Genomic DNA, 26,996 nt, shown 5'->3' with positions numbered 1-26,996 from the left:
GCGCTGGGCCCGCGGAGGCTGCAAGGCGCCGCACTGCAAGCGCGGGCGGCCACTGCGCTGGAGCAACCGTCCTCTCCCTCGATGCCCGCCCGGCGTCTGGACACGCACCTGGCGGGCACCTAGAGCAGGGACCGCGGCACCCAGCTGCTTTGTTGTCGCCACCGCCTCTTCTCTCTTTCCCTCCCAAGAAGGGACTCCTGACACGCCCCACCTGTGCGGGGCTCGTGTCCCTTTAAGAAGCCGGCCGGGGGCGGTGGTGGGCGTGGCCGCTGAGCGCCAATGCGGGGCGGTTTCGGGCCGTCCTGATAGGCCCGAGGTCCGGGCGGCGGCCGCGCTCGCCCGCGCAGTGCGCAGCAGCGCCGGCCGAGTGGGAGGAGGGCGCGCGGGTGATAATTGGCCGCGGCGGCCGCCCCGCCCGCTACTGGCGGGTGGTCACGTGACGCGACGGCCGGGGGCTCCCGGCGCGGGGGACGCTGGTGGCCAAGATGGCGGCGGAGCTGGTGGAGGCCAAAGTGAGTGAGCGGCGGCGGAGCCGGCCCAGGCGGGCGGGCGAGGGGGCGGGGGCCGGGTGGCGGGCCGAGGTCTGCGCCTTCCGCCCGGGGCCCCGAGGCGCGGCCCGCCCGCGACTCGCAGCCCGGCCCCCTCACCCGCCCCCGACCCCGGGGCTCCGGTGCGGGCGGGGGGCGGGGGAGACGGGGGCGGGGTCCCCTCAGAGCCTCCCCGCAGCCTCCGTGCGGGAGTCGGAACTTGGACTTGAGGCACGGTCCGTGCCACCAGCCAGAGCGGTTAGGGTCTGGGTCTTCCTGAATACGGGCTCAGGGCCGCGCCTCCCAGCTTCAGGCACAGTCTCCCCGGACAGCCTGACGGGCTGGGTGGCTCGTACCCCCCTTGTCCCGAGCAGGGGTCGGTGCTCTTCGGCGTGGGGGAGTGTCTTCGCCTTCCCGCTCCCCCACGGCACGGAGGGCTGGCATCTGGGTCGCAGGCTCCCTGTCCAGCAAGTCAGGCTGGGGTTGGCGACTCCCTGTTGAGAACGGCCCCCTGACCGTGTGCCACAGCCTCCACCATCCAGGGTGATGAGCCAGGGTCCCGGATAGCCCCCAAGTACAGTGCGCCCTCTTGGAGTCTGCACCTCGGGCTGGGCTTTGGAGCCCCCGTTCCGCTCCCGCGTTGGTCCCAGAGCCCCGCCCCCCTGCTGACACCGTCCCTCTCGCGCCCGGGGAGCGAGCTTGCTTTCCCCGCTGGAAGAGAGCCCTGACCCCTGTTCTCCGTGCAAACAGTCTTAGGTCCTACACTCTGCCTTTCTCCTTCCTGTTTCCCCTCGGGACAGCATCTGAGGGCTCTAAACCCCACACTCCCAGGATCAGACCCCACATAGGTGCTTCCCCTATGCTGTACTCCCCAGGGAGTTTCCTTCCCAGATCAGACCCCTTTCCTACACAGCCCCCAGTAGTCCCTGCTTTATGCTTATGCGTTCTGGTCTGGCTTCTGAGTGTGCCACCCCAACTTCTGATGATCTCTTGTCTTGATCCTTGGAGAGTCCTGGCTGGTTCCAGTGTACGCCTTTTCCTTTAAGATAGCTTAAAGATAGCACCAGAAGCTGCTGCTTCCCCATACTCCAGGTTGGGGCCCAGATTGCACATGGTATAGACACCATCCCCTCTTCCAGTCGAGGCCCCTTTTAACCCTCTGGGACTGTATTTTCTCGCAGGTGCCTCTCTTGTGGTGAGGTCCAGAACCCTTGTCTCTACTAGGCTAAAGTTTCTTCCCTTTTTCCCAGAGTTGTTTACTCATTGCCACCAGTCCCTAGAAGGTGGGGAATCAGACCTTCTCAGGACTACGGCATCACCCTCTCCCCAACCAAGGTTCTGACCTGTCAAGTGTTTTTCTCTTGCCTCTCCCTCTCCTTGTATCTCCCTTCCCTTCCTGCTGAGATCTGAAATGAGGCCTTCAAGGTTCTGTGACTATGGGGTATTATTACCTTTACCCCAAAGCCCCACGCCCAATATTTCCCCACACACACTTCTGCCCCTTGTAGGGCTTTGAGAAATTGACACTTGCCCTGGAGGTGTGGTGGGCTGAACTCTGCAAGCTCAAGGCAGCTGCCTGCGGGGCTCAAGTTCCCCGGGGCCCCAAACCTCCTCATCGGGGTGTGGTGCTGGGACAGGGCCCTCATCCCAGCCAGAGGGTAGGGTCTGAACTCTTTTTTTTATACCATCCAGGGCCTTGAAATATGATCTGATGAACTCTACTTGACCCTCCGGTGGGGCCCCCACCCCAATTAAATGAAGTGGACCATTTTTCAAGTTCTCTAAAACGGATCCTCCGTTCAGGGGGGCTTAGGACCACAGCACAATTTGCTCTGAGCCTGGGGAGACTCTCCCTCACACCCTTGCTGTCAGGGTGGAGTGCCTTATTGTGGAACTGAAACGTCCCCTCTTCTAGGCCCTTTCCCAGCCTCTCACATTAAGAGCTGGAGATTGTGTCTTTTGGGGTGTAAATAGGCCAGTCTGAGGGGAGGAAGAGGAGGCTTGTTGATAAACTTGGAAATCTGAGACTCTTAACTGAAGCCCCCACCACCAGCACCAGGGGCACCAGGGGCTGGGGAGAGGGGGCGGTCTGTGCACTCCCGGAGACAGCGTGCGGCGATTTGCACAGATCTCCGATTTCCTGGAGAGCGGGGCCTTAACTTCTTTCTCTCTCATGCTCAGAGGAGCGCATGCTGGGGAGAGGTTAAGTCAAGCGCAGCGGCTCTTTCCAGGCTGATGTTTCTGCTCATGGCTCCGAACAGGCCCAGAGGGGAGACTGGAAGCTGTGGTGGCCTGGCGCTGTTTATAAACACAGAGCTGAGGGGCAGGCGGGGCAGGATGAAGCCAGGGCAGGAAGTGATCCGCGAAACGCTTGGGGCTTCTTCCTGAGTGTTTGTGCCCTGCTCCCAGTGTCATGGGCAGCCGCCCTGGGGGTGGCAGCTGCTGAGAAACACGAGTCATGAACATATGGCAGCTCAAGGGGTGTGCCCAGGATGCCAGTGCTGCAGCTCCGGATGTCCGACCTGGTGGAAGGGGCTAGGCCCTGGAGGAGGCAGGGGCCTCCCCGGGGCAGCATGATGTCAGATGTGCTGTGGCCAGACTGGGCAAGGCCGAGCCCACCTGCCGTTGGCTCCATGGCAGGCGATCAGCTTCCACGTGACATCGCCTCTCCCCTCTAAAGCCTTGGGCAGCTTCCAGAAGAAACCTCTTGTTCGCAAGCCTTTTTTCTCTGCTCAAGGTAGGAAGTGAGCCTGAGGGAAGGTGAAGCCTCTTGTTTTCAAAGCATTCTGGACTTTCTGAGGGCTGGCAGACTGCTCTGGTCCCCGGGTGTGGGTGTGCTAGGGAGTGAGGGTCCCCAGGCAGCGGGGGAGGAAGCGTCCTCAGGGGTCCAAATGCCCAGCCTGCCCCTGACATGCACGGAGGCCTCCGGCCAGCAGCCTCCCCCTTGGAGCCTTGGCGGTCTCACCTGCATAGTGGGCGCTGGTGTTTGTGAGAGCTGTGACCGTGGAAGGCCCCTGTGCGTGGTCAGGTACTCCACGTCTAGTGCAGGAGTTGGAGGCAGGGTCTCCCCCTTGAGGTTCTGCAGGCAGTACTGGGCGGCCCAGCACATTTGTGTCTGTCATTTGGAACCTGGACAACCCTTCTGCCACCAGCAGGCATCTGGAATCATAGAGGGTTCCCGTCCTACACTGACAGGAGGAGTCCAAAGCGCAGTGAGGCCTGACAGCAGACCCAGGGGCATCTGGGAACCTAGGGCAGAGTCTGGATTGGAACCCGGGGCTCCTGAGCCCCAGCGCCACTGTCTGGTTCACGCCTCATCCCTGACAGCCAGGAGACGGGAAAAAACAGAGCCTCTGGCACTGAGGCCACACCATGCACCCCCTGGCAGGGCACCCACCCACCTCTGACTGTCAGACTCTCTGTGTTGCGTTTAAGGGCTCAGCGGCTTCCCTGGGTGCCGTCCTGCTCCACTCACCTGCTTTCTATGCCCAGTCTGGTCACTTCTATTTTTTCCCCCGCTTCCCTGGAAGTTGCTTTTTCCCATGACATTTCATTCATCGCAGGCTGGCCTCAGGGCTCAACATGGGTGGCACTGCCAGCCCATCCCTTGAGGACACTTTACTTATGTAGCAAACTGGGGAGCCCTCACTCTCCTTGGTGTCCCAGAGTCTCACGGAGGGCAGGCCACCACCAGTGGGCAACCCCCTCAAAAAACAGGGCTCAGCTGAGCCCTCGTGTTCAGCTTGATTTTGTTGGAGGGACCCTGCTGGATCTCGTCCATCACTTTGCCGCAGCTCAGGTAGCCTCTCCGACCGCTGGATTCCCCAAGCCTTCCCCTCAGGCCCCAGGTTCTTAACTGGGGCTGGTCCTGCCCCCAGAGCGTACTTAGTGACGTCTGGGGTACATTTGTGATTGTCATGACTGAGGTCTGGGGTGCTCTTGGCATTGAGTGGGGGGGCCAGGGCTGCTGTGCAGCAGCACCCAGTGCCCCCGGACAGCCCTCCACAGAGATCTGTCCCGTCCCAGTGTCCGCAGTGCCGAAGGGGGAAGGCCTGCTGAAGTTATCTGCTGACACTCGGTGGCGTTGGCAGTGCTCAGCCCGGTCTTAGCCCTGGGGCAGCGTGGCCGAAAGGAGCCACACCTGCTTTCAGAGTTGGGCCTGCATTTGAATGTAGCTTGGAGTTCATGCCTACCTGGCAGGGGTGTTTTAAGGATCACGGTTAAGTATGTGGTCCCATGTCCCGCTCTGTTCCTGGCAGGTGATTAGCAGTAAGTAATGTGGCTGCCATCTTCTAGACCGAAGGGAAAACATGTACGTAGCCCACGTTGCTGAGCACTTATTCTGCTCTATGTGCCTTACCTCAGCCTTCCTTGCCCACATTCCAATGGGGTGGATCCTGTCGTCCCCCCTGATGAAGAGACCGAGGGTCAGAGAGGCATCAGTGTTCTTAGCTAGGGAGGGGCTGAGGCTGTTTTTACGGATAAAGCAAGAGTCCCAGTTCCTGCCCTGGGGATGCTTTCAGACTTGAGGATGGGAAAAGAGAACCTAAAATAAAAGGCAGTGGTGGGGTGGAGGGGCAGTCAGAGGAGCTTTTGCTGCATCGGCGAGACTGAGGAAGGCTTGAGTGGGGGGAGGGAAGCAAGGCTGAGCTGGGAGGGGGCATCGTGGAGGAGGGAGTCGGCAGCCTGAGCAAAGGCATGGAGGTGGGACCAAGCCTGACCGGTGGGATGGGTGCTGAAGCCACCTCCTCCTGCCACCACGAAGGGGGCCTGGGGAGGCAGGTCCGGGCGGTGGCTCTCGTGGTCCACTGTGTTCCCCACCCAGTCAGGGCCCAGGCAGCTCCAGGGGAGCCCTGTGCCCCACGGGCAGCCCGCTCTGAGCACGCATGTCTGGTTGCTCTTCCCCAGAACATGGTGATGAGCTTCCGAGTCTCCGATCTTCAGATGCTCCTGGGTTTCGTCGGCCGAAGTAAGAGTGGACTTAAACACGAACTTGTCACCCGGGCCCTCCAGCTGGTCCAGTTTGACTGCAGCCCTGAGCTATTCAAGAAGATCAAGGAGCTCTACGAGACGCGCTACGCCAAGAAGAGCTCGGAGCCTGTCCCCCAGCCCCACCGGCCCCTGGACCCGCTGACCATGCACTCGGCCTACGATCGGGCCAGCTCCGTGCCCAGGACTCCCCTCACAGGCCCCAGCATCGACTACCCTGCACTCTATGGGAAGTACTTAAATGGACTTGGGCGGCTGCCCGCCAAGACCCTCCAGCCGGAGGTGCGCCTGGTGAAGCTGCCCTTCTTTAACATGCTGGATGAGCTGCTGAAGCCCACCGAGCTGGGTGAGTCCTGCCCCCCCCGGGGTCTCCCAGCACCTGAGGCCCACCTCATGACTGCCTGGAATGCCCTGGGAGTAGTAAGGGCCGAGGGGAGGAGGAGGCCTGACCTCTCCAGGAAGCACAGGGCTGCCTTTGGGTCTTACGTTAGCGACCTGCTGTGGTGTCACAAATCACCCCAAATCCCAGCAGCTTGAAATAGCCAACACCTATTAGTTTCTGGGGGTCAGAATGTGGGAGTGGCCCAGCTGGGCGGCTCAGGCTCAAGGTTGCTCGCGAGGTCACAGGCAGGCTGTCAGCTGGGGCCGCCTCATCTGAAGGCCCGAGCAGGGCTGGAGGGGCAGGGCGGCCTCTACACATAGTTGCCTCCAGGTCTCGGTTCCTCGCTCGATGTTGGCGAGAGACCCCAGTTCATGCCACATGGGTCTCTGTAGACTGCCTGGGTGTGCTGACAGCATGGCGTGGTGGCTCGCTTCCCCAGGGGCTGGTGATGGGAGGGTGGAGGCTGAGGTCGAGAGGGTGAATGTGGGTGCGTCCCAGCTGGAAGCTGAGGTCCATCAGGTAACCCGAGCTGGGCAGTGGGATACCTTTCTGTCTGCTGCATTTCACCAGCCACACAGACCAACTGTGGTCCATGTGGGCAGGGACTACCCCAGGCTGGACCAGGAGGAGACGGGGGTCCCTGGGGGCCACCCCAGAAGCTGGCTTCCATGCTCTTACTCCTTGTGGCAGAGGGGCTGGAAATTGGATCTGACCTTCCCTCCTCACCCCCCAACCCACAGAAGGCTTGTTTCCTAGCAGGAGGCCTGTGGGAGCAACTTGGTCAGCGGGTTCAGGTAACTGGGGCATGGCTAGGCCTGCTCCCAAGAGGTAGGGCGCCATCAGGGCCAGAGAAGACAATGCCCAGGCTCTGTGGTTCCTCTCTGTACTTAGTTCTTGTCCCCTGTGTTGGTTAAACATCTGCCACATGCCAGGCCTGCGCAGCACTGGACTGGCCCCTGGCCCCTCCTGGCTCAGGTGGCTCCCAATGGTGAGTGGGATACAATGGGCCTCCTGCAGACCCTCAGGTGTAACCGGGTTCCCGGGTGTTTCAGGAGACCCCTCCTGGTGCCTCCTCTCTCTGTTCTTACACCGCCCTCCTCCCATCCACTCATTCCTGCCCTCACTCACATTGCACAAAGAGTGCCGGCCGTTTAGGTGCCACCTTGGGGTGGCAGGGAGCAGACCGAGCCCCCTGATCTTGAGGAGATTGCCTGGTGACAGCCCGCAGGGCTCTGGGGTGCCCGTGGTCTGTGCTGGCTCCTTGGGTCCTGCTGTGCTCCATGTGCATCTCCTGTTCAGTGCCCCACATCTTTATCGTATCCCTGCTGCGTGCCTGGCACAGGCCCTGGTCACGTGTTGGTTCCTGCGAGCTGTGGCAGAGGTCACCGCCTCTCTGCACCCCACCCGCCCTGCCACTGGCTGCGTGGCCCCCTCCCTCCCACCCCGCTGACCAGCACCCTGCCCTGCTGGGCCAGGGGGCCCCCCTCTGTCCTGCCCTAGGTGGGGGGAAAGAGGAGGGGGCTCAGCTGCCTCTCCCCTCCGGACTGTTGCCCTGGGGCTTTGTGAGGTTGCGCTGGAGGGGCTGTGGTCCCAGGTGAGGCGGCAGGAGGCAGGGGAACGGGTTGCTGCTGGTCTGGGGCCTGGAGTCTGAGGGCTCTGCCCTCTACTGCCTTTTCTATGGCACAGCGAGGTAGTTGCTGCCAGCCTTCAGGCGGGGAGCGGACCAGCCCAGCAGCACCTGTCCTGGGGTAGACGCAACGGTGCTGGGGACCCTGGGTCCTTTCCTGCATCGCTCCAGGACGGTTCCCTGTGTCCGCTCCCCAGACCTCTCTCTAGGCCAGGAGCCATTTCCTGCAAGGGGCTCCCCACCCGGAAGGCCTTGGGGGCCTCAGGACTGGCTGGCTGCTTCTGAAGGTCGGGCTGACACTTCAGTCTCCTAAGGATTTGAGAATTATCTTTGTGGCCAGGTCTTCGCCGGGAAGCAGCATGGCAGGCTTGGTGCTGGGCGGGGGCCCAGGCCGGGAGGTGACTTTGAACTCAGGGACGGCGGCCTCCCCTCCCCTCTGGACCATGGGCTTCCTTCCTGCACAGAAAGCGTGCAGTCACTACTGCCCCACAATGCATCGCTCTGCCCTGAGCCCCCGGGGACCCCAGTCACCTGATCTCCGGGAGAGTCTGCTCCCCTGTCTACACTAGGAATTACTCTGCTGGTGGCTCAGAACAAAGAGGCTGACCCCACCCTCTCCCCCGCCCCCATCCCAGGGTGTACCCCTTCCCTGAGTTCCACCCTCTCGGGGACCCCCAGGGGCTGCCTGGTTTCCCATGGAAGAGCCTCATCAAGCTTAGACCCTGGCGCTGGAGGGGCTGGTGCCCTCTTGGAGACCAGCAGTGCTGCCTGCCCACCCCTCACCTGGCACCTCCGCACAGTGAGTTGTGCAGTGCTGGTATTGCCCGAGAGCGCCTTCAGGAGGCTCCGGCTCAGCCAGCGGCGCCTTCCCCTCCACCCTGCCCGTGACCCGCCGACCAGAAGGAGGCCCGCACACCCTGGTCTGTTTCCCCGGAAGAGCCGCCGGCCGGCTATGGGATGCAGCCTGTGCCTGGTGGACAGGAGACATAAATCACACTGAGTGGAATGTTTGGGTTGGGGGAGGGGAGGGGATAATAGAGCCCTGAGAGCCGGAAAGGCCATAGGAGACAGATGAGCCGCCCCAGTGGGGTGTGAGGGCTGGTGCCCAGAAAGGTCAGGGTACTGGCCCAAGGTCACACAGCACTGGAAGGAAGGGGCTCCGGCTCTGACCTCCTCCCAGTCCCACCAGTGCCCTGGCACCCTGTGAGGAGGTGCCTGTCCAGAACACACCCAGATTCAGGACCCGGCCTCCTCTCAGCGTGAGGACCCCGGCTGGCCTCCCCTCCAAGGTGGGACAGAGTCACTTGCCTCCCAACCATGGCAGAATTCAGAGGGCTGGGAACGGGGTCCCGGGTATGCCACTGCGGCTTGGGCGTCTCGCCACCAGAGAGTTCCCCCAGCCTGCCCACTTGGGAGTCCACAGCCAGAGTGCGGCTGTGGAGGCTCCGACCCCGTGTCAGCAGGGAGAGGCCGCTGCGGGCCTGGGGGCAGGAGGAGGCTCCCGGCACCCTGCAGCTGGCACCATGCGGCGGGGGGCCTCCTGCTGTGCCTCCGCAGCTGTGAGGGTGGGGGCCCATGCTGTGACAGTCCCCAGTGCCCCCAGTTCTCCAGGCACCCCAGACATGGTCGTTGGTTCAGTGTCTGCCCTGTCATGCCGGGCACACGGATGTCCCTCACCCAGTTTCCAAGCCCGTAGGCTGCTGTGGCTGATGGACTGTCCTGGGGGCTTTAAGGTTGCTGTGGGCCCAGTGACCTCTTCACGTCTCATTTGCATGTCGTGTCTAAGGTGGGTGTTATCCCTGCGGTGCAGCGAGGCACGGTGGCTGGCCTGCTGGCGTGGTGCACACCCAGCCCCACAGCCCTCCCCTGACATCCCGGGTTCCTCCTGTACCCTAGGAGCCTGGGCGCTCATGTGGCATCCCATGTCCAGTCTCCCAGCTCCAGGGGCAGGTGGCCTGGCCTGCTGGGCTGGCTGGACCCCGCCCGCTCCACCTGTGGGGGTTGGAGGGGCTCTGCCAGCTCTGCACAGGCCCTGGCCCTGGGGAGCACCCGCCATGACCTGTGAGGGGCCCTGGTGGGGGGCAGGAATGTCCCAGGCAAGGCTTCCAGCTATCCCTAGTCCTGCCAGCTCACCTCCCATCTCCAGGATCCCCACTGCCCGTCCACCTGTCTGCCTACCTGCCTGGTCTCTTCCCCACATGCTGCTGGTTCCTCTCCACCCAGGAGGCTTTTAGAATAGCAGGCTGGTCATGTCTCTGCTTAAAATGCTCCCCTGACCTACTGACTTTTCTGCCCTTTCCCCACCCTGTTCCTTCCCTCCCCTCCTCTCCTCTCTCTCCCTCTTGCTGGCTTTGCTCCAGCCTCAGTGCTCCAGTGGCGTGGACCTCCTTGCTCTTCTTCCAGCAGCCAGGCCCAGTCCTGCCCCAGGGCCTTTGCACAGCTGTTCCCTCTGTCTGACACACTCTTCCCCAGAAGCCAGGGGTTAATTGCAAAGAAGCCCAGCCATAACTGCCACACAGAGCAGGCCCTAGTCGGAGGTGTGGGCTCATTCTTCCACCTTGTTTCTCTGTCTGTGTGATCCTGTGAAAGCTGGGCTGTGTCCAGGCTTCCATCTCCCCTGCCCCACACTGTGAGCACATGCTCAGGTCAGTACACGTTCTTTGTTGGTGGTGGTGGTGCAAGGCTGCCTGGCAGCCGGCACTATAGACACAGCTGTGCTGGCCCCTCTCTTGTTGGTGTCCTGGATTGAGCCCAGGGGCTCGTTTCCCCCCCTGCTGGGTCCACTTGCTGCTCCCAGAATTTCAGCTCTCTAGAGTACCCCAGAGTAGGGGTTTCCTTCCTTTAGTCCCTGGAGGGTGCTGAGCCCCATGGGTGTGCGCGGGGGCTGATTCCAGCCCCTGCTACTGCCAGCAGGGCCCCCATGGCCACCCGGCTTCACAGCAGCCTGGGTGACAACGGAAGGACCTTTTGGTGGTGTGTGCACGAGGAACCAGACTTTTCCATTGGGAAAGTGGCTGATTCTCACTCAGGAGAGAGAGGTTTTGAGGGAAAATCAAATAGGCAAGTAGGCGGGGCATGTCAGAATCTTGGAGGGTGAGGTGGGTTGGGTTTTTTAAATAAAGGTGCTCAGAGAAGGTTTGCACTCCGGTGGCACCCATGCAGCCTTATTAGACACCAGAGCCGTGTAGATGGTTGGGGGAAACATGTTCTGGAAGAGGGAGTGGTGAGAGCAAAAACCCTGTGGTGGCGTGTTCTCGGCAGGCGGGGAGATCAGCAGAGGGTCTCCGTCCTGATCAGAGGGGCACCCAGCCAAGGTGGGGAAGGGGTCAGGTGCGTTCCGAAAGAGGGGCCAGCAGAATGGCCAGGAGGTGGGGGCCAAGCGTCACCGACACTACCTGTGTCACAGCCTGGTGCAGCCGAAGGCCACTGGTGGCTGATGGTCAAGGCCTGGGTTTGAGGGGGCCCCCAGCCCCCTCCAGACGGTGTAGGCCGTGCCAGGTCCCCGCTCAGGTGGCCGTCGCCTCCTGTCAGCCATTTGGCTTTCTTAGGGGGCAGTCAGCCACTCCTGCCATGGTGAAACAGAAACCTGGAATGCAGAGCATGTCCCCTGTCCCCAACAGCAGCCTCACCTAGAAATAGGAGCCCTTCCAGGGAGGGACCCGTATCCTAGTTCCCGGGTGCCAGGGCTCAGCCACCCTTCTCACGGAGCTTCCTGGCCAGCGGATGGCTGTGACAGTCCACTGGGCCCTCCCCTCCCCTGCCTCCAGGGCACAGTGTCTGTGGGCTGGGGGCTGGTATTTTTGACCTCCCGCCCACCTTTTGCAGCCCAACTCAGATATCATGAGGCCCCTCTCCCCCTCTCAATGAGTAATTGCCCCCAAGCTCTTTGGGCAGGTCTGGGCGTGTCTGCAGGTGGCCTGTGTGTACCCTGCCCCCCAGTTAGGCAGCCTTCCTCAAGGGCCCCAGCCAGGACTCGGCAGGGTCCAGTTGGGCCCTCAACAAACAAGCATGAATTGGTGGCAGCAGCATGGCAGTTACACAGCCACCTGGCATAGAATGCCAGCTACCCTGATACCCTGAGAGATGGGCTGCATATAAGGAGGGCACCTGGCCTGGGGTGGGGGTGCAGGCATGCAGCCCCAGGCAGAGCTGGGGTGTGAACCCGTGCAGTGGCTTCTGAACCCAAGCTGGGTTTAAATTTGAATTGTGTTGGCTTTTTACACAGGTTACTTGTTGCCAAAGTTTGGAATCCAGATAGTTCTAGAGCAGGGGTTGGAGGAGTAGAGCCAGGGACTGACCCCAGGCTGCGTGTTCTCCCTAACCAGGTCGCACTGGTGCACAGCCACTCCTGCTGGCATGCTGGCCTTCTCTTGGTGGCCTTTGTGGTGCAGGGCTGAGTGAGGATGTTGAGGCAGAGACCATGGGCTCGAAAAAGCTGAAAATACTTACAACCTGGCCTTGTGTAGGAATAGTCTGCCCCCTGTTCTGAAGGGTGGGCAACAAAAATCAAATTCTTTGCCACTCCCAACCACACACAGGCTGTGACTGTGGCCAGTTCTTGTGCCCCTCTGCCTGAGGCATCTCTGCAGGACCCCGCCTCCATGTGGTCACACAAGTAGCAGCGCGACACACACCCTGCCCTGCTCCTCCTGTCTCACTTAACAGAAGCATCTTGGAGGTTGCCCCCAATGGGAGCGCAAAGAGCGTCTTGAGTCTTCAGTGTCTGTTTTCACAGCTGCATAGTATTCCTCCACGCCATGTCCCCAAGTGTATCAGAACCAGCCCACATCGGCAGGTATTCAGGTCATTAACAGTCTTTTACTGATGGAAGCCACTGTGAGTAATGGGTGACAGCGGGCCTCTGTCATCCTGTGTCTGGGAGTGTCTGCAGCTGTGGCTCCTAAAGCACAGGGACTGTTGCTTCCTGGGGTCGTTTGGCTTGTGCTGGGTTGCCCGGCCTCCCAGCCACAGCTTCATCAGTTTGTATCAAGCTTTTCCTTCTTTTCCAACCTTCCAATCGGTGTAATTTAATTTTTTTAAATTGAGGTACAATTTGCATACAGGTAAATCCTAGGTACTTGGTGCATCATTTGAGTTTTAACAAATGAATGCACCCCAGGAACCCAAACATCATCAAATACAGAGCATTTCCCTTCCATAAAGTCCCTGAGTGCCCCTTCCCAGGAGTCCTCACCGCCTCCTGCCTCCCCGAGGCGCCTGCTGCTCCGATGTCCCTCCTGTAGGTTAACTTTGCTTATTCCAGAAGGTGACACAGCACACGTGCAGCATGAACTTCTTTGTGTCTCCCTCTTGGGCTCTGCAGAGTGGTTTTAGATTTGTCTGTGTCGTTGGTATGAATCCCAAAGTTTATTCTGTGAATATACCACAGCTTGTTTATCCGTTCTTTCATTGGCAGGTTCTTCCAGTTTAGGGCTATAAGGACAAACTTTGCTGCGAGTGGGATTGCTGGGTCACAGGGTAGGTGTATGTGTAACTTTATTTATTAAGAACCTAACAGTTTCCAAAGGGGCTGGACCATTATATACCCTGCAGCAGAGTTCCAGTTGCTGCACTTGTCTGTTAGCACTTGAGTTGTCTTTCTTTCATTTTACCACTCCAGTGGATGTGGAGATTTTAAATCAACTTAGTATTCCTGGGCCATATTCCAGGGGACCCAGATATTTGCTTGTATTTTATTAAGTACTTCTACATCTGTGTTCATGAGGGATATTTTTCTGTCATTTTCCTTCCTCGATGCATCCTTGTCCAGTGTTGGTATCAGGGTTATGCCGGCCTTGGAAAATGAGGGGAGAAGGGTTCCTTCCTACTCTGTTTTCTGAAAGAGTTCATGCAGTTTATATAGCTTCCTCCTTAAATGTTTGATAGAATTCACCAGTCAGGACCTGCAGTTTTCTTTGTGGAAAGGTTTTTATTTATGACTTCAGTTTCTTTAACTGATGAAACCCTTTTCAAACTTCTGACATCTTTTCGTGGCAGTTTTAGTAATTTCCATTTGTGGAAGAATTTGTCCATTTCATCGAAGTTACTGGATTTCTTAGCAGAAAGTGGTCTGTCACATTCCCCTTTTAAACCAAAAGGCTGCAGGATCTGTTCTATTGTCCACCTTTCATTTCTGATAATTTGTGTTCTTACAGTTTTTTAATTCAGTCTAGCTAGATGTTTATCAAAGAACTTTGCTTTGTTGATTTCCTCTGCTGTCAGCTTTCTATTTCACTGGCTTCCATTTTTATCTTTAATTTCCTTCCTTCTAAAGACTTTGGCTTTAACTTGCTCTTCTTCTCACTTCTCATGGGCAGTGCAATTCATTAATTTTAGACCCTTTCTTCTTTAATAGATGTGTTGAAAGCTGCGACTATCCCTCTCACAACTGCTTTAGTTGCCTTCCACAAATATTGTATCGTACGCTCTCGTTCAGTCTAGAGCACTTTCTGATCACCGTTCTCGGTGCAGTTATTGTTAAGAGTGAAAAGCCAACCCCTAGTAGACTCTCCCCCAAGTCCTGCACGCAGCAGGTGCTTTGTGGTGGGTGGCAAGCAGGGCTCTGTGTGCGGTGTCTCTGCTGTGTGCTGGCTGCTCTGAGACTCTTGTGCGCTTGGAGGTTCCCTGCTGTTCTACCTCCTTATTTCCTCAGCTGGCCATGAGTGCCCAAGGCAGGCCCTCTGTTCAGCTTGTCCCTGTCCCTTCCAATAGTGCCATGCAGACCCCACAGCGAGCACTGCGTGGACAGGCACTCACTCAACAGGTGCCTAGGACAGCCGTGTGGGGTGGGGACCAAGTTGTCACTGGCGTCTCACAGATCTGGAGAGAGCGGGCTGGCTCACGTGAGGTGGTTGGCCCGATGGTACACAGTTGGTCTGCCTTCATCCTTCCGGCCCAGCACAGCCCCTCTCCCCTGGCGAGCTGCCCTCCGTCTTCCTGACAGACACCTGGACTCCAGGGCTGGGAAGGCCATTGGTCCTCCAGTTCCCTCACAGGGGGACGTGGGGGCTGGATGTTTCTAGAACCTTGGGCCGTGGTGGTCCCGCCTCCATCCCACCTGTGCCTGCTTCCCTGTCTGAAGAAGGGCAGGCCTGTAGAAATGCCCATGGTTGGTGCCTTTGCCAGGGAACAGACATGACCCTGGATTTATCTTCAGTTCCACAGAATAGCGAGAAGCTTCAAGAGAGCCCGTGCATCTTCGCCTTGACGCCAAGACAGGTGGAGCTGATCCGGAACTCCAGGTGCGCTATGTGCCCGCCCTCACTGACCTGTGAGGTGGCAGGCGAGGTGGCAGGCGGTCCCACCCGCGGGCCTGGGAGAGCCTTCAGCCAGACCCAACGCAGACCCTGTGCTTGGTAGGGAAGGGAAGCCCATCCCCACCCAGTGCTCAGTGCCTGCCCCCCACGCCAGGCAGTGTGCAGGGCCAGCAGGCTCCTGCCACCTTTGACCTGCAGCCCCCTCTAACAGGCCCCTCCCCTTCGCTGTTGCTAACAGTAGGGCCGTTTGGGGCGCTGCGGGGCGCTGACCAGCATCTCTGGGCCCCATCCCCCCATGCTGGAAGCACCCCAGCATGACGACCGCAGGTGTCCCCCGATGTGGCCTGGTGACCCCTGGGGGCAAGATGGTCTTGGGGGATTTGCTGGGCTATAACACATGCGGATGGAGGTGGTTCCCAGTTCTCTGAGGCCCTTGTGTGTCCAGCTGAGATGGACGCCACTGCGGGGGCAGCCATTTCTTAGGTACTTGGCACATGCCAGGCTGAACCCACCAACCCACTTAACATCCACACTAGAGCCCCATTTTCCTGAAGAGAGAGGTTATTTGCGCAAGTCACCAGTGAGTTAACAGTAGGCGAGAATGTTCTAGGCAGCACCTGCAGGCCTTTAGTTGCAAGGGAGGTAGCAGGTGGGCCCACCTGGCTGGCCCCCAAGAGGGTGAAGAGGTCAGTGTGGCGTGCTGGCTGCTCTCCTGGCCCATGGGTCCCTCCTCTCCTCACCCCTGACTCCCTTGGCACACAGGGAACTGCAGCCGGGGATCAAGGCCGTGCAGGTCGTCCTAAGGTAAGCCTTGGGCAGCCTGGGCCCAGGACTTCTCCCTCTCTCTGCCCTGCCCTGCCCTGCCGTGGCCCAGTCCAGCCCCTCGCCCTCTTGACACGGCCTTCTCAGGCTCCCTGCCCATCGGTGGAGCCCTGTTCCTCACATCTTCCTGCTGTCTGTCCTTGTCCTTGTCTGTCCAGGCCCACTCAGGCCAGGTACAGGCTGAGATCCCCACTTGCAGCCCAGCATCGCCATCTTGCTGTTGTGCTGGGCAGCCCACGTCTGTCCTGCCGTCCCCCCAAGGATCCCCTGCTGCCCTTGGTCCCCGCGGCCTCACGGTCCTCATGTTGTTGCAGAATCTGTTACTCGGACACCAGCGGCCCTCAGGAGGACCAGTACCCTCCCAACATTGCCGTGAAGGTCAACCACAGCTACTGCTCGGTGCCGGTGAGTGGAGGCCTCGAGGCAGCCCCAGGTCTGCCGCGGGGCAGGTGGGGACAGCACCCTTCGGGACTGAGCTGGCTTGTCTGCTTCCAGGGCTACTACCCCTCAAATAAGCCCGGAGTGGAGCCCAAGAGGCCCTGCCGCCCCATCAACCTCACCCACCTCATGTACCTCTCCTCGGCCACCAACCGTATCACTGTCACCTGGGGGAACTATGGCAAGGTGAGCGGGGCAGGTATCGCCTGCCTGCTGGCCCCTCCTGCCTTGTCTGCCCTCCCGGCAGGGCCCACCCAGCCCTGATGGCCCGCCCCGCCTCTGCCCCCAGAGTTACTCCGTGGCCTTGTACTTGGTGCGGCAGCTGACTTCCTCGGAGCTTCTGCAGAGGTTGAAAACAATTGGCATCAAGCATCCGGAGCTGTGCAAGGCGCTGGGTGAGCTCTGTGGGCCTCCTCTGCTGCCTGCAGGCAGGCCTTCCCCGTGGTTCCTGCAGGTGGCCATGGTGCCATGGCTCTGTCACTGTCGGCCCTGTACTGGGCATGAGGGGTAGGCGTGGCCCTCTGAGAGTCCATCCACTGCCATCCCTGGGGCTCAGTGAAGGTCTCTGGTGGATGCAGAAGGAAGAGGGAGAGCCGGGCAGCAGAACTGTCCATGCAAAGGCTCTGAGGCAGGGACGAGCAAGGTGTGCCCGTGGGCTGCAGAGAGCTGGGGCTCGGTCTGCCAGTGTCTGGGCGGGCTGGGCAAGTGGGCTTGTAGTGAGGGTCCCTAGGAGGCAGTAGGGGTGCTGAGGTGCAGAAGAGCCCGTGAGGCGGGTGTTGTAGGCAGATACCTGTGGCCACTCCGCAGAGCAGGTGGGAGGGGGCCAGGCCTGGGGCCAGAGTGTGAGCAGAGCTTGGATCTGCGGTCAGAGGTGCACCGGTGATGTGAAGGTCTGACCAGAAATGGTGGGACTGTTTTATTTTTCCTTTTTGGACTTTGAACAACCAAAAAAAAGTGCTGAGCAGGCGGATACTTACAGAGCATTAAAAATTAAAGTGCTACCACCAGGACCGCAGACAGAGCTGGTCCTGTCCCTCTGCCTGTGTCCCTGTACCCAGGGGCTGGCTGCCTGGCTCACAGCAGGTACTTGGATTTCTTAACAGAAACCAAAGGTTTCTTGCCTGAAAGCCTGAGGGTGTGTGGCCTCAGGCAAATTGCTGGCCCTCTCTCGTTGCCATGAGGCTCTCGCTGTGTGACTTCTGACCTGTCCTCACAGTGGCTCTGGGTGGGGCCTGGCAATGTCCCTGTGTGACCTGGGTGGGGGAACCCTGGGGGGACCCCGAGGCACAGAGCAGCCGTGAGGTCTCTGTGATCTGAGGGCCTCACCTACCCTATCCCCTCCCCTTTCCCTCTAAGGACCCTTTCTTCAAACCCCCTTCCCCCACACCTGCCTGTCTCCCTGCAGGGACAATGGCCAACTTAACCAAGGTGGGCCAGAGGCATGGATTGATGTGAGGGCCCAGCAGGGCTCATCTGGGTACCAGTGGGCCACCAGGTGCTGAGGGGTCACCTGGAGGCCCATCTTAACTCCTCCTCAAGAGCAGCCAGGAGCCAGGGCCTGAGCCCTGCAGCTCCAGAGGCCGTTGTGTGTGGAGCGGTGCATATGCAGCCCTTGCTATGTGGGCCGGGCGATCAGGTTTTCTCTCTGAAGCCCCCACTTCCTTTCCAGGGCCTGCCCCTGGGCATCTGGGCCGCGGGGTCTCTCCATTGCAGCTGAGAAGTCCTGCCTCGCTTGACCCTTCTGCTGCACACAAACTTCTCTCTATTAAGTAGGGGAGGCCTGGCTTCAAAACCAGGTGCACACTGCATCCGTTCTGGGCTGTCTTTCTGACGGGCCAAGGCCTCCGGGTCCACCACGAGCACTTATTAGCCAGAGAGGCGGGCCCTGGGGTGGCTGTGCATTACTGAGGTGTGATGACCGACCTGCTACTGGGAACAGTCAGGGTGGGGGCGGGGGCGGGGGCAACTCAAGCCCGCGTGGAGCAGGGAGGTGGTTTCCCGCAGATGAGATGCAGGAGTCACTTCGAGGGGTGAAAGGATGTTCCTGATGTTCCTGGCTCCATGCTGGGCCAGGGCCGTCCTGATCCATCTAGAGATGCAGTTTGCCTGCATCACTTCTGCCCAGTCCTTGGGGATGCTTTTCCTGGGAATTAAGGCAGGTGGATGGTGCTGTTGGGTGGCTTCTTGTTGCCTGCATCTTTCCAGAAAAGTCCTGTGGTCATAAAAAGCCCCAGCAGGGCAGGCTTATTGAGGGGGTGTGCCCAGGTTGTTGTCAAAAGTAAATGGCCACTGCCCAGGGCTTTGTTATAGATCCTCTTCAGAGCCCTGGGCCTGGGAGCCTAAACTTGTATCTGGTAGTCCTGGAAGGTGGACAGATAGTGGGGGTGCTCCATGTGTGGACATCCCCTTGAAATGGGGTTGAGGGCACACATCGCTGGTGCCAGAGGACACCCGCCTCTCGGCACCTGTCCCGAGGGCACCTTGGTCCCTGCCGCTGACTCGGCCGCCCCCTCCTCTGCAGTCAAGGAGAAGCTGCGTCTGGACCCCGACAGCGAGATCGCCACCACCGGCGTGCGGGTCTCCCTCATCTGCCCGGTGAGTCGCCTCCCTGCCCTGCCCCTTGCGTGGGGCAGCCCTGGCCAGCAGTGCTGGGCCACAGCCTGCTCACGCCCCCGGCCGCTCCCCCCAGCTCGTGAAGATGCGGCTCTCGGTGCCCTGCCGGGCGGAAACCTGCGCCCACCTGCAGTGCTTCGACGCCGTCTTCTACCTGCAGATGAATGAGAAGAAGCCCACCTGGATGTGCCCTGTGTGTGACAAGCCGGCCCCCTACGACCAGCTCATCATCGATGGGTGAGTTGCCGGGCTGCACAGGCTGCTGGGCTTGGCCCTTCACCTCTCTGGGCCTCTGGAAAGCGCAGAGCCTTGCAACCTCTGAGCTCTCTGCCTCTGGACTTCCTAGGGCCTCTGAGCTGCCCAGCAGGCCCCTTTTGCAGCTTGGAAGCTGCAGGTCAGAGAGAGAGGCAAATGTCATCCCTGCAGGACGTATCAGGGCCTTCACTGCGTGGGCAGTGGCAGTGTGATTTAGGTTCAGAAAGGGGGCTCTGGACCCAGGAGGTCTACTATTGCTCCCTGTGTGACTTTGCGTTCTGAGTCTGTTATTCCCCCCATAAAACGGGAACCCAAGAGCCCCCAGCCTCAGGCCCCTACATGATTCAGGGAGCTGCTTTCCCGAATGACGTTGAGCACAGCCTGAGCCAGGCCCTTTACGCACAAAGGTGACCAGGGTGCACTCAATTCTGTCTCATCCTGCTTGTCTCTATCCCAGGCGGGGCCAGAGTACAGCCAGGCTGTCACCCCCTCCACACATGCTGGCCTAACCAGCGGGCCCTCTGTGTGCCATGGGGGGGCAAGGGGGAAAATGCCGATCTCCCCAAAAGGGAAACTTTGCTCAGGTCTTAGTTTTCCAGAAACCGAGCCCAGCACCTGACTGACTGGCTCCTGCCAGGCGCCGGCCACACCCACCTCCTGTCCTCGGAGCTGGGAGGGTGGGAGGGAGAGGCGGTGGCCCTGGCCGGAGCCGGTGCCCAGGCAGCCAGGCTGAGTCTGGCAGCTGCACTCTGGACCCGTCGCCTATGCAGGTGAGGCGCGTGCGCCCTGTGGGGATAGGGATGGCCCCAACCTGCAGTGGCTGGGCGGCAGTTTGTGCCCTTGTCGAAACACTTGTCTCTGTCTGGTCACCGAGCTCAGGATTTGCCAAGCCCTCCCTCTCATCTGCCCGGGAGGTGGCCTTGATCACCCCCACCCTAAGATGAGGAAACGGAGGCTTAGAGCCAGCAGTCACCTGCCCTGAGCCCCACCCCCACCTCTAGCTCGCAGTGGCTGGGCCAGGAGTCAACCCAGGTATGGCCAGCCCGGAGCCTGGGTCTCCTCCCTGGAGGGGCTGAGCTGCTGCCCCTCCTACACTGTTCAGCCTTGGGGTGGAGTGAAGAGGCCCCTGGGGCCTGCACGAGGGCTGGGCCTGAATGGCGGCTCTGTTCCTGGCCTGGCAGCTGTGCAGCCCAGTGCAGCCTCCCCCCTCCACAGGCCTAGCGTGGGTCACTCAGGCTGGGGTGGTGGCAGCTTGGACAGCTCCAGGGAGGATGGGGCTGGGGCTGGGGCGTGTTGCTGTGCCACACTCATGTCACAGTCCTAGCAGTGTAACCAGAGAAGCTCCCTGAAGGAAGGGTCCTTGATTCATGCGTTTATTCCTTGAGGCTCTGTCCTCGGCCCTGAGCTGGGTGATCCAGGGGTCCCTAAACGGACTCTGTCCCAGACCCTGCCTTCAGGGAGCTCACAGTTGGGCATGGGCAGGTGGAGAGAACTGAACCAGACAGACAATTCTATTGCGTGGGCTCTGGAAGAGGAAGAGGAGCTGTACAGTGGGGCTTCGGAGGGTGATTAGGGGTTTTCCAGGTGGGGCTGTACACTACAGGCAGAGCAGGGTGACCCTTGAGTGGTGGGTCTGTGAGTGTGACGGTGGAGTGGGGAGCCGCAGGGTGGGGTGAGGGGGGCCCAGAGGATGTTCTGGAGTGGGGCAGGGCCTCCCTCTTGGGTGACTGGGCTGAGGTGGTTGGAGTCACCTGGAGAAGGGCAGAGCTTTGACACACACGTGCTGGGGGCCGGGGTGGGCCCAGGGCCACCACAGTGAGGGTGATCCCTGCACCAGGCTGGCCTGGGCTGAGCACTCGGCTGTTCCTTGGGGTTCCCCTGGCTCTGGAGATGGTGGGCACCAGCCTGCCCCATCCTGCATGGGGGGAGACCAAGGTCTCATAGCCAGGAAATGACAGGACAAGACCAGAACCCAGGCCTGCTGCCCCTTGCCTTCTGGCTTCAGGGAGCTCACTCCCCTTTCCTGGGCCTCAGTTCTTCATCTATAAAGTGGGCCTGGCTGGCAGGACCCCAGCGGAGCAGTACCCAGAGCTAGAGCACATCGTGGTGGGCTTGGCCCCCTGCTCTTAGGGATGCTGTTGTCTGTACTAGGCTGAGGCAGTGCCTCTTCTCTCCCCACTTTGTCCCAGAGTCTCTCGGGGGCTTTGAGCAGCTCCTACCTTCTCTCTGAGCCTCAGTTTCCTCTTCTATAAAGACGGGGGCAGCAGAGAATGGGATGGGGCCAAGTGGGTAGGACCCCCAGACCCTGTGCCTTTGAGCAGTTGGCAGGAGGCCCATCACCTTGCCGTGAGAGTCCTCAAAGCACTTTGGCAGCGCTTCTCTGGGCCTGTCAGGTACAGGCCCTTGTCAGACCCTCGGGACCTCGGGTCACCGGGCCTCGGCAGGTGCTGTCCTGAAGCCATTTTTGCAAAGCAGGCAGTGGTTTAGTGAGGGTCCTGCCGAGTGCAGGAGAGCAGGGTATAGCCCCGCTGACCCCCACACCGGCCCCCCAGGCTCCTCTCCAAGATCCTGAGCGAGTGCGAGGATGCCGACGAGATCGAGTACCTGGTGGACGGCTCATGGTGCCCCATCCGTGCCGAGAAGGAGCAAAGCTGCAGCCCCCAGCGCCCAATCCTGGTGCTTGGTAAGTCCCTCAGGCCCTGGTGCCCAACTGTCTGCTCGTCCCTGTTCCCGGGGTGGTGGGATTGCTGAGCGTCATGTTCTGCCCTGCAGCATTTTTACCTAGAACACACCGTCCCAGTGAGGCTGATACCGAGACTGGGCAGGCCTGGGCATGGGGCTTTGCGGTTACTGGGGGCCTGCTGTGTTGCAGGCACTGTGCACCCGGTGGAATCCCTGTCCTTGGGGACCTGCTGCATGACGCGGCAGCTGAGGTGTCCTAGGGCCCTCCCTGCCTCTCACCTGCCTCGGTTTCCCCACTCTGTGGGTTAGCAGCCATCCTGAGCTCTGTCCCTGTCCACTGTAGGGACCTCGGACACCAACGGGCTCCTGTCCACCCCTAACGTCAACGGCGGTGGCGGCGGTGTGCTTGGGGGTGCCGGCGGCGGGGGCGGCGCTGGGGGCGGCATTGAGAATGGGAAGCCGGGAGCCGATGTGGTGGACCTCACGCTGGACAGCTCGTCGTCCTCGGAGGGGGACGAGGACGAGGACGAGGACGAGGAGGACGAGGACGAGGAGGGCCCCCGGCCCAAACGCCGCTGCCCCTTCCAGAAGGGCCTGGTGTCGGCCTGCTGACCGCTCGCCGCCGCCACTGGACGCTCGACTTTCCTGGTGCTCACCACGCGGAGGGGCGCAGGCGGGCCTCGGGGTACAGAGGGAGGAGTGATTTTTTTTTTTTCTTTTTATTGTTCATTTCGTTTTTCCACCTTTTCCTTGGCTCCTGGCACCTGTATCTCTGGACTCCCCCGTCGGAGGTTTAAAAAATAAAAAGAAAAAGAAAAAGAAAAGCGAAACCAACAAAAATATCAAACTCTCTGAAGCAAGGCCAGCCACCCCCACAGCTGCTGCCCCCGCCGGGGTCGGAGCCCGAAGACTGCGCAGACCCTGCGAGGGGCGGGCGGGGCCCAGGAAGCCCCTCCCCGGGGCGCCGAAGACCATTCCCGCTGGTGCGAGGGACTCCGCGTGGGTGGCAGCCACGACTTCGACATTCGTCTGTTCCTCTGCTTTTTTTTCTCTGCGAACCTGTCCTCTCGCCCAGGAACCCTGGGACGCGCCGCCAGCAGCGAGCGTTTTAGCCAAGAAGCCATGGAGTGGGTTGGGGCTGGGAGGGGGGCGGCGGGGGCGGGCGGACGGCGAGGGGCGGGGGGCTGGGGAGGGTTTAGCCACAGATGTGTTGTATTTTTTGAAAGTGCAATAACTTGGTATTTTGAAGACCCGGCATGTGGCCAGGACCCCCCGCAGAAGGCGGGGGCCCCAGGGCGCGGCACCGTGTGGCGTGGGGGGGTCTCAGTTTTCTAGCCAGCTACCTCGGTAATTCCAATTCAGGTTAACTTCCCTACGGAACAGCGCAGATGACCACATATGTCGCCACCGCCGTCCGCCCCTACTCAGCGGGGTGGGGAGGGCGGCCACTGCCCGAGGGCCAGCAGGGACTCCCGCCCAGTCTTCTCCACTTGGGGTGTTTCCCTCCCCTCTTCTCGCTCTTGGGTTTTCCGACGGGTATGAGGCCTGCCGGGCACCCCGGCCCCGGGAGCCTCACTCTCGTCTTCCACCAGAACGGGCCGGGGCCCACCCTTCAGCACCTGTGGGGACCCAGGTGGCTCCCGGCCTCAGGGGTCCAGCAACCACGGGGGCGCCCACAGCTGCCCCAGATGCCTTGGGGAGCCTGCAGCTGGGTGCCCGGTCCCCACCCAGTGTCCTTGCCTCCCGGAGGCCACGCCTCGTTCTCCAGACCACCTCTGTCCTCCGCTGTTTCGCTTTTTTTCTTCCCCGCTGCCCCCAGCCCCAGAGAATTTTCCTTTGTATAAACAGAACCCTTCTAGTCAGGAAGCAATATCATTTCAGGTCTGAAGAAGAAAGGGACACAAATCTGGTCGAGGGCAAATTCAGTTTTACTGTAGAAACTCGGTCATGCAGTTCGGCACCCCCTCCGTCTGCACTGGCAGCTGAGGGCCGCTGTTTTCTAATATTTGTATTCTAATTTAATTGTTTTTAAAAAACGCAAATAAAAAAGGTCAAGGTGAAGCCATCAAAGCGTCTGCTTCTCTGTGGGCAGGGCTGTCAGCTGGGATGAAACAGGAAGACAAAAACTCGTACCCCTACGACAGTTCCTGTTGCCGCACGCATTCAGAATTCAAAAGGCACCATGTTTTGTCAGACGAGGAAGATTTCACATCAGCTTGCAGGGTCCAGGGTCCTTTTGCTGGGCTGGGCAAGAAATTCAGACAGAGCTGCAAAATCCCAGGACTGCACTTCTCTCCTGGGTGGCCAAGAAGATCCACAAATGGCCCCAAAGTTCACTGCTGCTCGACCTCATTTCCCCAGGGAAATGCAGATCACAGACAGGACACCAACTCCCACCCACTGGGACGTTGGGAGCCAGAAAGACAGTTAACAAGTGTTGGCGAGGACAAGGGAGGAACTGGAACGCCACACTGTTGGAGGGAGTGAAAAATAGGGCAGCCTTGGTGGAAAACAGTTGGGTGTTCCTCAAAAGGTAAAACAGGAAAGTTTTTTTTCCGTCTGGTCCAGCAACTCTACTGCCAGATCTCTACCCCAAGGTTAATGAAAAGAGGTTCACATAAAAACTGTGAACATGATTCACAGCAGCCAAAGAGTGAGAACAAACACAGTGTGAATAGATACACACAACGGGGTCCGTCCACACAGAAGGGAGTGGACTCTGACACACGCTGCGTTGTAGATGGACCCTGAACACATGATGCCCAGAGACACCAGACGTGCACAGCCGCAGTGTGTGGCCCCATTTCTGTGAAATGCCCCAAACAGGCAAATCCACAGACACAAGTGGGCTCATGGGGCTGGGGGAGTGGAATGGGGAGTGACTGCTAATGGAGGAGATGTTTCTTTCCGGGGTGATGGAATGTTCTGGAACTAGGTAGTGGTGATGGTTGCACAGTTCCTCAAATATGCTAAAACCCGTGGTTTTACAGGGTGAATTGTGTGTAATATCTCAAAAGAGAGCCTCTCACCTCTTCCTTAGCAGAGGGGACATGGGAATGTGCGTGAAGAGGCCCACGTGGACTGAGTAGCTGCCAAACTGTTTCCTTCGCTGGCCCCATCAAAGGCCTTCAGTCTCCTCGTAGCCGGATCGGGTCCCCGTGGGGGCTGGCTGTGGACCACTGCCCCGCAACCCCAGACCAAGCTGGACACCTGGTTTGGAGTCCCAAGTCCGCAGCCGTGGGATCACGTGACTATGGGCAGGTAGCTGACGTTGCAGCGGGAGCCGTCAGCCTGCCTCCTCCCCGAAGCCCCTTGGCTTGGTTCCCCCGTGGCTGCTATGAAGCCCCCATGCCACAGAGCCCGGCTGTACCCTCCCAGGCTGTGGTGCGGCCATCTGTGCTCCTCGGTGTCTCTTCATCACTTGCCCTCACCCTGGGCCTTGATGGCCTGAGTCTGACGAGGCCAGTCGGGAGGGAGGGAAGAGGGCTCTCCCTGGGATCCTGGAAATGGCCATATGTGGTGACCCCAACCCAGAGGTGGGGACTGCAGCCCACATACAATCCACCCACTGGGGGAGGGGGCCCCAGCCAACTTCTTCCCCAGGGGATGTGAGGGGAGCACCAGCTCAGATCCTTATGTCAGGGGGCTCCACTTTGGGGGCTGCTGGAAGACTTGGGGTTCCCTGGCCAAGGCCACTCCACCCACAGCCTCCAGAAAACCTGGAGTTGGAGGTGACCAAGGAGCCCATCCAGTCGGTTCTCCTTGCCCACCTGTGCCCTCACCCACGCCATCCTTTGGGTCCCTTCCAGGTGCCTCCTGCCCGAGCCCACCTCCTCTGCCAGGCCTCTGGGCCTGGCAGTGCTGGGACACCCACTCCCACGCCAGGAGCCCAGAGGCGAAGTCATTGCATCCATGCCCCTGCCTCCCAGGCCAGACAGGAAAAAGATCAGGCTGAGCCTGGGGTCCTCTTGCTGGAACCCAAGTGGGGGACCCCGAGTAGTGTGAATTGAAGGGCCTAGCCCAAGGGGAAGTGGGCCCCCAAACCCTCCATCCCCATCCCTGAACCTCCCCACAACAAAACACAAAGAAAGTCAGAATCAGGCAAATGAGGCGGCAGCGGTCGTAACAGGCTGCATTTAGTGGTTTCTTTATGTACAAGAAAAATGTGGTTTTTTTTGTCTGGTTTTTCATCATCTTTTCATATGTCCTTTTTTAAATTACTTTTAAAGCTCCCCCCCACCCCCAAAAAGTGCATTTTTATCGTTTTTTTTTTTTTAATCTCCCACACTTTATAAAGACTCTCAAATACAGTCTATGGAATGTCTGCTCTGTGCTCTGTGCCCCCCCGGGCAATGCCCCTGCTCCCCCATTCTCCAGGCCTGGCCCCCACAAAGTCCAAGGCACCTCATGTCTGGGCCTGGGCAGGGCAGGGGGAAACCTGGGCATCGGGACCCCTGGCCGCAGCCTCCAGGCAGCCCTGGCCACGGGATGGGGGTCTCTGCAACCCCCATCCCCCATGTAAATCTATGTATTTAGTGCGAGCTAGTTTTATGGTTACGGCTCCTGGGGCGCCCAAGCCCCCAGGCCCTGACCCGTCCTGCACCAGTCAACACCACCCCCTCCAGGAAGGCTGCTTCCTCAGCTTAAATAACTTTTTAAAATAAAACTGCAAATATAAATATCTTTCTTTCTCAAAAAATAGCATTTTTACTTTTTTTTGTGGGTTTTAATTTTTTTTCCTGCTTTTCCTTTCACCCGTCTCGCCCCCTACCATTCTGGCTGCCTGGACTGCCTTGGTCCTGGGAGGACCCTAGCTCCTGCCTGCATCCCTCCACGCACAGCGTGGCCGCTCCTGCCGTGGCCAGTGCCCAGAACTCTGGAAGGGGCTGGTGGGAGGGGGGCCTCCCCTCCCACCTGAGACCCCTCCCACCCCCCCGGAAGGAAGCAAAGGGACAATCAAACACAAACAGGGTGACAAAACAAGGTGGCCACACGGGGTCTCCTGGGCGAGCCACCAGAGGGGGCAGACTTTGGTATGGCCTGCTGGAGCCCAGCTGGGCACAGACCCACACCTGTGCCAGGCTGGGCCTGGTCCGGCACTTTACATTCACTGGTTTTTAAATTGTTATTTATTTTTTTTAATTTTTTTTTTTTTCTCTTAATCTCAAAAGGCAGGGTCAGGGTGAGGGTCAGGGCAGGGGGCCAGGCAGGGGGCAGTAGCAAGGGTGTTCAATCTCTCTCCCAGGTCCCACAGGCTTATGACTGCTTCCAGTGAGGGCTCCAGCACCCCAGCACCCCCGCATCCTGCCAGGCCCACCACCCCTGCCTGGAGCGCCCCCAGGAACCCTCACCTGAAGCGCCCCTGGCCTGGACCTCACTCTCGCGCGCGCGCACACACACACACA

General features: G+C 59.7%; 1 protein-coding gene across 2 annotated transcripts; it reads left to right on the top strand.

Moving 5' to 3' along the window:
• The first annotated feature begins 354 nt into the window (after nucleotides 1–354).
• PIAS4 (protein inhibitor of activated STAT 4) lies at nucleotides 355–23,652 on the top strand. 2 transcript variants are annotated; one of them, XM_036883390.2, is made up of 12 exons: nucleotides 371–512; nucleotides 2,220–3,264; nucleotides 5,436–5,862; nucleotides 14,682–14,766; nucleotides 15,544–15,585; nucleotides 15,918–16,008; nucleotides 16,099–16,227; nucleotides 16,331–16,436; nucleotides 18,563–18,636; nucleotides 18,731–18,891; nucleotides 21,462–21,592; nucleotides 21,935–23,652. In XM_036883390.2, exons 3-12 carry the CDS (start codon nucleotides 5,439–5,441, stop codon nucleotides 22,201–22,203), a joined length of 1,512 nt encoding a protein of 503 aa, XP_036739285.2. In that variant the 5' UTR covers nucleotides 371–512; nucleotides 2,220–3,264; nucleotides 5,436–5,438; the 3' UTR covers nucleotides 22,204–23,652. The 2 variants fall into 2 exon arrangements, with proteins under 2 accessions (XP_036739275.2, XP_036739285.2); XM_036883380.2 differs by lacking the exon at nucleotides 2,220–3,264 and having other exon boundaries at nucleotides 355–512.
• The last annotated feature ends 3,344 nt before the right edge of the window (nucleotides 23,653–26,996 follow it).

The sequence above is a fragment of the Manis pentadactyla genome, chromosome 12 (assembly GCF_030020395.1).
Source record: "Manis pentadactyla isolate mManPen7 chromosome 12, mManPen7.hap1, whole genome shotgun sequence".
In the NCBI taxonomy this organism is placed as follows: domain Eukaryota; kingdom Metazoa; phylum Chordata; class Mammalia; order Pholidota; family Manidae; genus Manis; species Manis pentadactyla.
This window is presented reverse-complemented; position numbering and strand designations above follow the sequence as displayed.

Bases quoted from the DNA above. Each gene is read 5' to 3' on its own strand.
- PIAS4 (XM_036883380.2), top strand. From the start codon at position 486: ATGGCGGCGGAGCTGGTGGAGGCCAAA. The intron at 513-5,435 runs GTGAGTGAGCGG...GCTCTTCCCCAG, and splicing joins CGGAGCTGGTGGAGGCCAAA to AACATGGTGATGAGCTTCCG. The intron at 18,892-21,461 runs GTGAGTTGCCGG...CCGGCCCCCCAG, and splicing joins GACCAGCTCATCATCGATGG to GCTCCTCTCCAAGATCCTGA.